This window comes from Pseudoliparis swirei, chromosome 17, assembly GCF_029220125.1.
Source record: "Pseudoliparis swirei isolate HS2019 ecotype Mariana Trench chromosome 17, NWPU_hadal_v1, whole genome shotgun sequence".
Taxonomy (NCBI): domain Eukaryota; kingdom Metazoa; phylum Chordata; class Actinopteri; order Perciformes; family Liparidae; genus Pseudoliparis; species Pseudoliparis swirei.
The window spans coordinates 16,762,376-16,774,602 of NC_079404.1; the positions used below are offsets into that span (position 1 = coordinate 16,762,376).

General features: G+C 40.4%; 1 protein-coding gene across 1 annotated transcript in view; it reads right to left on the bottom strand.

The window, feature by feature from the left end:
- Nucleotides 1-2,931: 2,931 nt before the first annotated feature.
- LOC130207608 (inactive phospholipase D5-like) overlaps nt 2,932-12,227 on the bottom strand; it is a 32,608-nt gene continuing 23,312 nt past the window's right edge. The window contains exons 4-10 of the mRNA XM_056436258.1: nt 11,456-11,564; nt 11,068-11,195; nt 9,512-9,709; nt 7,591-7,727; nt 7,288-7,453; nt 7,063-7,153; nt 2,932-6,514 (exon numbers count right to left, since the gene is read on the bottom strand). Of these exons, the coding sequence (XP_056292233.1) occupies nt 5,970-6,514; nt 7,063-7,153; nt 7,288-7,453; nt 7,591-7,727; nt 9,512-9,709; nt 11,068-11,195; nt 11,456-11,564 (1,374 nt within the window). The 3' untranslated portion in view covers nt 2,932-5,969. The remainder of the gene's footprint in view (nt 6,515-7,062; nt 7,154-7,287; nt 7,454-7,590; nt 7,728-9,511; nt 9,710-11,067; nt 11,196-11,455; nt 11,565-12,227) is intronic.

Consider the following 12,227-nt stretch of genomic DNA (forward strand, 5'->3'; position numbering starts at 1 on the left):
TATTCAGTGAAAATGGCTCAATTCTCTTAAAACTCACTGGATGGACGGACAGACAGCAATCAGAAACATTCCTATTGTTTTTGCTTTGATTTTATTACCATTTGCATGAAGCAGATTGTAAACCGTGACAGATTAAGCGTGTAGTCCTGGTCCCCTGTTAACTGGAAAACAGTCACTGTTCATCATCAAAATAGCTTGAAAACAAAATAAACAAGTAACATACACAAAGATTTGGGTACAGGTTATCGCCCCCCCCCCCCCCCCCCCCTTGTGAAATAATCAGAGACAATAACAGCAGCGTAAAGTACGGAGTCTGACTCCAGATCAGCTGTCACGTTACAAACAATACAATGTCGACATATGCTCCTCCGCCAGGTATTATGTCATTATTGAGATAATGCTCAAGTTCTACTCACTCTGAATAGAGAATCCATTCCAGAAAGGAAATAGATGTTTGTGTTTACAGCATCTAAGTGTTAGTGTCATGTAAAGGTCATGAGATTTTTTGGAGAGCAAGAGCTTTGGCACACATACAGCAGCATGGGAAAGTCTTATGTATATTAAAGTGAATCACGGAATTGTTATGTTTATCACATTATTTTTTATGTATACTTTAATGCTATATATATATAAACTATTCTCACTACAATATGTGTTATCCTATAAAGAATGATCTGCTGATCATATCATACCAATAAATAGTAGCATCATTTCAGTTGAAACGTAAGCAGGAAAACCACTTGCATTCCCATGTTGCCGCCTTTTATACATTTGATAAGAATTGGTAAACATAAACAGCAGTTCAAAACAATGTATTTTTGAACTGCTTTTGTAAATGTGAGAATAAATGTTCTTTCTCAAGACATCCTCTAGAGGGCAGCATGTATCCGCCATGACCAGATAACAATGGTCAAGTGGTTTGTTTTGTTTCATTTCCCACTGGCATCAGTGGGTCAGCTGCGTGTGACCTGTGTGTACACATGGGGAACATGTTGTGATGCAAGTGAGCGCTGGCGTACATATTAATAAACTGTCGCACAAAAAGAGCAGGCATAAGTACTGTATGCAGAAAACAGGCGATATCCGCCATAAACAATGTGAAATAAACAATTATTTATGATTACAGCGAAACCTTTTATGCATTCTGACCAAAACATGCTATTGTTCTTCCTGCTAGGTGAATTCAGAGTGGACCCTCATGACACCTGTGCTCCTTTCCCATTAAAACACTGGCGATAACACCCTGCATATTGTCCATAAATACATCCCCGTGTTGCTCTCACTGGAAGTGGTTTCTCAATTAATGGCTTTGGAAGCGCTCACAGAAAATTGTGTAAAAGTCTAAAAAACGACATGCAATCAGTCAAAATGCAAATGAAAGTCGCTAAAAAAAGAAGAAAGAAAAGTAAATTAGTTGTTCTATGTTAACGATCATGTGTGTGTACCTCCACGCGGTACAGGTCATATATGTTCAGGACATTACAGGCAACAATGTCCTTGAGATCAAACTGCAGCAACTGCAACTGTCTGATAAAAAATCTTTGTATTGATTTGGCCCTCTGGTCCTTCAGTGTGTATTCAATGAGTCACATGCGTTCAAAAGCATCCTATAGATATCCATTCAATTTGTCTCAGTTTCCTCGGATCTGTATATATTGGAAATGGAATGATTATCTATGAGGACAATGGCCTCTCTTCCTCCGAGGAAACACACCTGTAGTTTTTCAATGCCGGCTGATTGGAAGACTCCACACCGCGGTACATCTGGTGTTGTCTAACGAGCACAGCAGAAGAGGTGCATTATATAATTCAATTATGACCTCCATAAAACAAAACATCTTGATAAATAGTGCATCATGTCCTGGATGATGAGACGGCTGTCTGTATCGTGTTCAGTGCTTCTGGTATCGTAGATGTAAACACGGTGGACATGATTTAATCCACCAGCTCCTCCACTGTGGATCACCACTCAAAACCAGTTCTGGGGTTGTTTCCATTACAGGACTAAAGAGACCATTGTTTTTATTACGCACACATTATTAAGCACTGCAATTATTGATTATTACAGATTTATTGGTTTTGTAAAAGTAAAAATAAATTAAGTCAGAAGCCAAAATGGTAAAAATGCTTTTTTGTCATAAATAGTTAAAAACCTCAAAATTACACACAAAAAACAACAACAATTGTTAAAAGATCAAATGAAAAAGAGTTGCATTTTTGCATCATATTTTATAAACTCTCCATATGTGTAATGAAATTATGACATTTGTAACATAACTAAAGCTTTTAAATAATTGCAATGGAGTAAAAAATACAATATTTACCTCTAAACCGTATTGGAGTAGAGATATAAAGTTACATTAAAACAAAAAACTCAAGTTAAGTAGCCACATTACCTCAAACCTATATGTAGTACATTACTTAAGTAAATATACTTACATTCCACCACTCATCCATAGAGCAAACACAAACAAAAAAGTGTGTGTCTGTTTGTGGGTGTGTTTTTGACCTTTTCACGGATTACGTTTTCTTTATCTGATAATATCATAATTATAATCATATCAATTAACCAATTAATGCAGATTATTCTAAAATGAATAAAACACAAACAGTTCAATACATCTCAGCTGTAAAAGGTTGCCTCTCTGTATGTTTGAATCATGTATTATTGATCCTAATAAAGTATTTAAAAGGGCTGTGCTACTTCAACCGTACAGCGATGTGGTGCTCTCTGTGAATATTAGTGGTCATTATGTTTCTGTATGAACTTTAACCAAGCTCCATGGAGGCTCTGTCGGGCCTGACAAACAGCCAGTGCAATAACATAATAAGGATTTACTTCTGAGGCAAGCCACCCTGCTTTAATGACTAGCCTTTGTCTTAAGGAAACACAAGTCACGTAAACACAAACACACACAGACACAAAGCAGCAAAGAGTAAATTTTTTTTTAATTAAGAGTAAAAACACAGCGCTCATATAATTCAGTAGTGTGCATTAACAAGGGTATTCAATAAATAGACATTCCTTCTGTATTTTTTTAATGTATGTAAGCTTTCATTATTATCTCTGGAAATGCACGTAGCTGTGCACACTTCATAAAGGCAGGCATGCAAGCAGCAGTCATGCCGAAATAATTCAATAGAATAAAGGTAGGCGACATTGAAAAGTTCTACAGTGAGCATTTAAATTGAAAAGTGCTTCAGTCTGTTCAACTTTGCAGCTACATCAAACCTGTCAACGCTTCTGACTTCAAGAAAACACAGAATCTTTCACTGACTATTCAGTGAAAATGGCTCAATTCTCTTAAAACTCACTGGATGGACGGACAGACAGCAATCAGAAACATTCCTATTGTTTTTGCTTTGATTTTTTTACCATTTGCATGAAGCAGATTGTAAACCGTGACAGATTAAACGTGTAGTCCTGGTCCCCTGTTAACTGGAAAACAGTCACTGTTCATCATCAAAATAGCTTGAAAACAAAATAAACAAGTAACATACACAAAGATTTGGGTACAGGTTATCGCCCCCCCCCCCCCCCCCCCCTTGTGAAATAATCAGAGACAATAACAGCAGCGTAAAGTACGGAGTCTGACTCCAGATCAGCTGTCACGTTACAAACAATACAATGTCGACATATGCTCCTCCGCCAGGTATTATGTCATTATTGAGATAATGCTCAAGTTCTACTCACTCTGAATAGAGAATCCATTCCAGAAAGGAAATATATGTTTGTGTTTACAGCATCTAAGTGTTAGTGTCATGTAAAGGTCATGAGATTTTTGGAGAGCAAGAGCTTTGGCACACATACAGCAGCATGGGAAAGTCTTATGTATATTAAAGTGAATCACGGAATTGTTATGTTTATCACATTATTTTTTATGTATACTTTAATGCTATATATATATAAACTATTCTCACTACAATATGTGTTATCCTATAAAGAATGATCTGCTGATCATATCATACCAATAAATAGTAGCATCATTTCAGTTGAAACGTAAGCAGGAAAACCACTTGCATTCCCATGTTGCCGCCTTTTATACATTTGATAAGAATTGGTAAACATAAACAGCAGTTCAAAACAATGTATTTTTGAACTGCTTTTGTAAATGTGAGAATAAATGTTCTTTCTCAAGACATCCTCTAGAGGGCAGCATGTATCCGCCATGACCAGATAACAATGGTCAAGTGGTTTGTTTTGTTTCATTTCCCACTGGCATCAGTGGGTCAGCTGCGTGTGACCTGTGTGTACACATGGGGAACATGTTGTGATGCAAGTGAGCGCTGGCGTACATATTAATAAACTGTCGCACAAAAAGAGCAGGCATAAGTACTGTATGCAGAAAACAGGCGATATCCGCCATAAACAATGTGAAATAAACAATTATTTATGATTACAGCGAAACCTTTTATGCATTCTGACCAAAACATGCTATTGTTCTTCCTGCTAGGTGAATTCAGAGTGGACCCTCATGACACCTGTGCTCCTTTCCCATTAAAACACTGGCGATAACACCCTGCATATTGTCCATAAATACATCCCCGTGTTGCTCTCACTGGAAGTGGTTTCTCAATTAATGGCTTTGGAAGCGCTCACAGAAAATTGTGTAAAAGTCTAAAAAACGACATGCAATCAGTCAAAATGCAAATGAAAGTCGCTAAAAAAGAAGAAAGAAAAGTAAATTAGTTGTTCTATGTTAACGATCATGTGTGTGTACCTCCACGCGGTACAGGTCATATATGTTCAGGACATTACAGGCAACAATGTCCTTGAGATCAAACTGCAGCAACTGCAACTGTCTGATAAAAAATCTTTGTATTGATTTGGCCCTCTGGTCCCTTCGAGTGTGTATTCAATGAGTCACATGCGTTCAAAAGCATCCTATAGATATCCATTCAATTTGTCTCAGTTTCCTCGGATCTGTATATATTGGAAATGGAATGATTATCTATGAGGACAATGGCCTCTCTTCCTCCGAGGAAACACACCTGTAGTTTTTCAATGCCGGCGGCTGATTGGAAGACTCCACACCGCGGTACATCTGGTGTTGTCTAACGAGCACAGCAGAAGAGGTGCATTATATAATTCAATTATGACCTCCATAAAACAAAACATCTTGATAAATAGTGCATCATGTCCTGGATGATGAGACGGCTGTCTGTATCGTGTTCAGTGCTTCTGGTATCGTAGATGTAAACACGGTGGACATGATTTAATCCACCAGCTCCTCCACTGTGGATCACCACTCAAAACCAGTTATGGGGTTGTTTCCATTACAGGACTAAAGGCAACGCTTGTCAATTTCAGTGTGTTCCTGTGGGTCGAAATGAACTTGCAATGTTGAGTTAAGGTTCTCATATGACATTGGAATAAATGAACAGTTTAGTTTATAGTTGATTAAGTCTGGAAGGAAGATCTAAAGTTATCATTGGAAATACAAATTGTTTGCATTTGTAAGTAATTATGTGAATGCACGGTAAATTATTCATAATAATGCTGGAGATTCCCAAACCATCCCACATATCCACTCAGAGGAGTGCAGTAAGGCTGGAGAGTGCATCTTTGATGCTAACTGTAGCCAGTGGAGCTACACGTCCATCTCTGCATAGACATCCAGGCATCTTTCCCCCTTTTAAAGGGTGATACACGATGACTGCCACACAACAGCTAAAGTGACATATTAGTCAATCAATACGATTTCATCTGGTGAGAATAAAAATAAAAAAAATCGTAAGGTTCTAAGGTATTATTACAGTGTATTACGCAATGTTCATTCTTTTAAAAAAGTCCATCAAAAGTGCGAGACTGCAGGTGAGCGCTTCTTTTCCTTCCTGAGTTCTTCCGTGAACACGTTCGAGTCCTTCAAACCAGATTTCACTTAAATCTTCAATTTTTTTGTTTATAAACGATAAAATGCTACAAAGACCGAGCGTGTTACGTCCATTGTCACTGGAAGTTGTCCTCGTCACAGGGACCCGTTGAGGATCTCTCTGCTGCCGCTGTTCTCAGCCGGCTGACTGGGTGGATCCATTGGATTGTCACGGTAATCACCTTTGACCTCTACCCGTCTGTCGTCGAGGTGACTCATTTTGACTCGTCCCATCTCTTGGTAACTGGCTATACTGGGCACCAGTCCACTGGCCTTGCCGTGGCGACCAATGTTGCCGAGTCTGTCGTCAGGGTGCTTTGTTTGAACTGGCGTCTGTCCGTCATCTTTGTGATTGTGTCTCATTGGTGCCGGTGCGCTGTCGTGCCGGCCCGCTCTGGTAGGCACTGTTTCATTGTCGAGGGGGCCGGCTCTGACCGGCATGTTGATCTGGTGCGTGGTGCAGACGGGGAACGTGTCGGCCTCCAGTGAGTGGCTGTAACGTGAAAACCAGTCCCTCTCGAATGCAGCCCTCAGCTGCTCCACCACGGTAGAGTTCTTCTCCTCCATGCCCTCCGGCTGACTGATCACCAGGCCGGCTCCTGCATTAAAGTTAAACTCATTCCCCACCCAGTCCAGGTTACCTGTCAGGTCACAGAGAAAGAAACAAAGAAGTACTTTAAAAACACAACAAAAACACTGAAAAACATTTACAAAAATAAATAAAAATTGCCACTTAAAAAAATAAATTTAAACACTTACAAAAATAAATTTAAACACTTAAACAAATTAATTAAAATCCAGTGGACCACATCAGTGGATAAATATACTGAATCAGACCCAATCCTCTTTTTTATAGAAATCGCTGACCATTTGGAGAAATATTTTGCTTTCTTTCTGAAAGTTAGACATTGAGAAGATGATGAGAAGACTGAGACCACTTTAATATCTGTGTGTCAAAGTAAAGAGCCAGGATGCGATGAGCTAAGTTTAGCAAAAAGACTGGAGGCGAAGGGGGAACAGCCAGCCTGGCTCTTTCCAAACATACAAAATAAGAATATCAGTAACAGTAAATCCCACTATAATTAATTAAAATCCATACGCACGCTAATGTAAAGGCAACAATGTGTAGTCCAACTGAAAGAGGTGAGACATGTATGACACAATAATAAAGTATAGGTGATGAGCTCACCTAAATAAATGGCTCTATCCGTCACCATAAATCTGTTGTGGTTTATTCCCTGGAGACTGCCATCCCTCTGCACTCTGGGGTTGAAGAACTTCTACACACACACACACACACACACACACACATACATACACACACACACACACACACACAAAGAGAGTGGTGCATCATGCATTGATAAAGTGCATTTGTAGATTTAAAAATAGTATGCTCTGGCCTTGTACTTACGGCTTCCAGAGAGCAGTTGGCCTGCTCCATGCACAGACCCCTCAGGGACCAGAGGAAGTTGGAGGTAAGTGGATGAGTCTTTTCCCAGCAACTTATCAGCAGTCGGACCCGGACCTTCCTCAGGATCAGAGCCTCCCGGATAAGACCGTCGATGCGGGACCAGTAGCTTGGCATGGATAGAAACACAGAGACAAGTGTGGACGCACAGAGTTTCATCACTTGAACGACAGCATCCACGCTTTTTATTTTTTTTAAACCCATCCAAAGAAAAAAACAGTTAGAAAGCAGCACAGTGTCTCTAACCTGTGAGCGTTATGGCTGAGGAGAGGTAGGTAATCGATGATGGAGATATAGAGGAAATGGCGGGCCTCCTGGATGACGCTGGAAATGGCTTCAAGATCACTGCTGCGATGTTTGGGGAGCAGAGCCTCTGGGGAGCTCTGTCAGAGGAGAGATGAGAGGTCGCACAGCAATACGCATACAACTCGTCATCACAGCAACCGACTCATCGTCTTGACTGTTCACCAAGATGACCATTATGATGCGATGCCTTTGTTTTGTGATGTGTTGGACATTTCATTTAGTTTGTTGCTGACAGTGACATGTGAATGTTTACCAGCCAGCGCGTCGCTTTCTGGGTGTTGATATTTATCTTAATCTGCTGCAGGTTGGATGACATCACCATCACTCTTTAACAGGAAGACGTTGACAATGAAAGACACTATATGTGTTGCATTTTAAAAAGTTATGCTCTCTTGTTATAAAACCTGAATAGTCTGTGTCTGATTTCAGCTGATAAACTGTTTGTAAAAAAAAGAAAGAAGGAGACTTTTTCTCTTATCTTAGCAGGTGTAACTGACAACACTGATAATGTTTCTGCTCCATTCAAAGGCCCCCGTGTCACAAGGCGTTGCCTCTTCTCGGGACTGTGTGGGTACGTACACAGGCAGTACATTATGCTTTACTTACACCCCTCCTAATCTCCTGCAGCAGCTGTTTAGGTGGGACATATTGCATCTTTATCGGCCTTATTGGTGACCTCTCATAAAACAATCAGAGAAATTAAAAACACCTGTGTAGGTGTGCAGGCCCTTTAGGTTCCTCGGGCATTTACTTCCGAGTTGAAATGTCCAACTTCTGAACTCTGAGTATTCTCGGCGCACAACGCCAAAACATACACAAAAACACAGCTGACTGTGGCAACCTGATGTTTCTTGTGTACACTTTAAATTATTCGGAAATTGCTGACTGTAACCAGCATCCTACTAACACGGTGACATTGCATGACGTCAATTTACAAGCAGAACAGGTTGTACTATAAGATTGAAACGTACCATTTTAACAAAATACAGGAGATTATACGTAATGTTGCCTTTTTGTTTATGGTTTATTATTTACAAGGAGCACTTCCAGTTCACAAGCAGGAACTCTCACTTTGAGCGCCACTCTATTGTAATTGTACTAGTTGCGAGTTATCTGGAACACTGCATATATATATATATATATACAGTATATTGTGTCTTAATGCACAATAGACCTTTTGACCTGTGCACAGGTGGATACATTTCTATAAGGATGGCTCAGCTCCATTATGTGTCCCAGTAAACCATACCAGTGAGCCAGCATGCACACGTCTTACAGCTCTGAAACTAACTCATCTAGATTGAAGGCAGCCGTTATTCATTTGGACAGTTACACCCGCAGTGCTTCTAATACAGCCGCTAGTTCTCCACAACTGATGTACAAACTTTCCCCAAAAACACTTCAGTTCACCGTCTTCACTGACAAATGAGACAAGATTGAATTATGTGATCCACCAATAAGACTATAGGTCATCTCCTTTTGAATGTGGGTAATGGAATGCAATATAATGTAATGTAATTATCTCATATGTATTCTTTTGTTTCAGAGTCATGACCAATTACAGAGGTCTCGTATATTCAATGGTTATTTCACGAATCACATAATTTAGTGTTCGGACAAGTACATTCAGTGCTCAACTGATCCTTAATAATAGATTTAGATTTTTTTATAAAGAACATTGTAAATATTGTAGTTCAAAATGTCTCCGACCAGGATGAGGGTTTCAAAAAAAGGACACTCTCTTATTGTTTGTCATACCAACCACATCCTTAAACACACAGGTTTTCCCTGAGCGTTTACATGACTTTACATGTCATTGACCGAATGAACAAAACAAAGTAATACTGTAACTGTCACTCACAGAGATGTAGGCCTGAGCCTTTGTGCTGTTGAGAGTGAACTTCAGCGGCTCTTCCTTGTTGAAGAGGGCAAAGACCCGCTTGGACCAGAAGGTGGCGATGAAGTCTCTGTACTGGAGCCCCCAGTAGAGGCTGAACACTCTGTGGAGGTCCAGAGCCAGACAGCTGCAGTCGTACACCAACACACCCAGCTCCTTCCTCTGGAGAACAGACACAACCTCCGTTAGATCCCCACCGAGCACCGAGACAGCCCACGTTTACGTCAGCCCCTTTGTGATAATCATGAACATTATTGGCATTAATAAGATGAAATGCTGTTCCATCATCTCCATCGATATCGGATTTCATTGTGCCTAAGTCTCCCTTCCATTGCAGGACCTCCCTCATCAACACAGCCAACAGCAGAGTCTGAGAGGACACGACTGTGCTTCTTCTCTTTGTTCTCAATTTTCTGTCTTTGCTCGCTGCTGCCTTCTCATTTCAAGGAGGCACTTCTCAATTTAAGCTCCCGAATTGCTTTTTTCTTTCCCTCCTGACATTCTCTCTCTCGCTCCCTGTAGAGTTTTTTATGAGCAGCGCGTTCCAAGATAAAGCTTAGACCCCACATTATGAGGACTTACTCGGCACAACCTAGTTTATCTGCCTCAAAACACACCGATGTCCTTCGTGTCTGCAGCTTTGTCTAAAGATAGACAAAGCTGCCTCAAAAAATGGGTCCGCACTTTCATGAACTGTGCAAGAATCTCAGCTTTGAAGAAGAAGATGAAAGAATGGCCACTTTCTATTTTTGCATGCCCCCCCCTAAACCACCACAACCATTCACACCCCCATATCTAGGACTTTTTGAGAGTAAATAAATCAACTGTATCTTTTAATACATCAACAAAAATATGGATACATTATCAAAAAAATTCAACCTTTATGAATCTGTAAATTATAATTATAATTTTATTATTACACATTTTTATTTTTTATTTTAGTATTTTATTTTGTTTTCTCTGTATATTTAGTATTTTAGTATTATTATTTAGTATTTTGTATTGTTATTGTGTTTATATTTTTATCTTTTATTTCTAATGCTCTAATGTGCACCCGCTGCTGTGATCCTGAAATGTCCCCACTGTGGGACTAATAAAGGATTATCTTAGCTTATCTTAACATTTATTTTTTAATTATTATTCACAGTAAATGACTTATGTTAGATATATAAAATCTGGACATAATTAATTAATTAACAGGCAATTATTGCCTAAAATTATTGCCGTTTTCAAGAGGGACGCCCATATGTATGAGAGCGCTGGGAACTTCAAATAAAATGCTGTACTTTTGAGTCTGTGCCAGTAGGACATCATCAAAGCACTGGACATTAGGGGCTACAGAACTAGTTGTGTAATGATATCTCACGTAAATCTATTAGATACAACATGGCAACAGAGGCTCTAAGTCTGTGTTACAATGCAGCTCCAGAGTTCACAGGACTGAAGACATGCACAATATTCTCAAAGGTCTCAGAGTGTGCATATGTTTAAGTATGAATGCGCTGATGAGTTTTACATACTGTGGCAAGTGATCTCCAGTCCATGCTGGCGCTGCCAAAGTAGAAATGTCTCCTGTCAACCACCCAGAAGGAGGACAGGAGGTGGCCGTTGATCAGCGCTGTCATGTTCACGTAGTGGACGTCGGCATCTGGAATCAGAGAGCGAGAGAGAAACAGAAACCGAGGGAGGGTTAAAGACAGAGAGAAAGAGAGAGAGAGACTGAAACACAGGAAGTTACATGTGAGAGGAGGAGGAGGATGGCCACAGACAAACAATGTTCAACGAGAAAATGAAACACGGGGCCAGATGAAGGGCGAGATGGAAGGAGACTGAGAGATTTACAGGACAAACAGTCATGTTTGAACACAGACACGCAGGATGCATAATGCAGAGAGAGGGGGAGCTGACTGTGTTTGGCGAGCATCACGAGCTCATTCGAGTCGATCATCCCGCTGGAGATCTTCAGCTGGATTCCTTTCGCTTTCAGGCCTTGCAGCCTGGACAGCAGAGCCCTGCCCTGAGGGAAACACATGGCAACACATCTGCTGTCACGTGACATGTATGCTGTGTGTTCAAACAAGACTCTTGTGTATTGTCTTTAAATCGGGGCTCCATCAGCAGTCCTTTGTGTGCTATCTCTATGCTACAGTTCTCAGCGACTGCCATGTCAAGTTTCTTTTGTTAAATTCATATTTGTGGCTGTCACTCATTTCTTTGTTTGTTCAGCTGCTCTCATTCTTAAAACCCATTTACACAAAGATGTGTCTAATAATGCATGTCTATTCACACAATAATTGGACACAAGCAGATATAAAGAGACCTGCGGTGCACATGCCTGCCACTGATATCTCCACCTCCACATCTTGTGACTTTACCATGACAGTATAATCAATTTTACGGTCCAGCGTCCCTCCTGATGAGTTGCCTTTTTCTTGCTGCTTTTTTTGCAGAGAGCTGCAGGTTGCAGGGCCATTAGCTCCCCTCTGCCCTGATGGCCTTGGGAAGGAGCTATTACTTTCCAATCAACAGCCTCAGGCTTTCATTACTCCGGACATGCTCTATTCTTGAAAACACATATGTGTGAGTGTGGGTGTGTGTGGGTGTGTGTGTGTATTGTGATGCATCCCCTTTTGAGTTAAGGATCCTAATGCCTCTTCTACCACAGCTTAATATGTAGAGG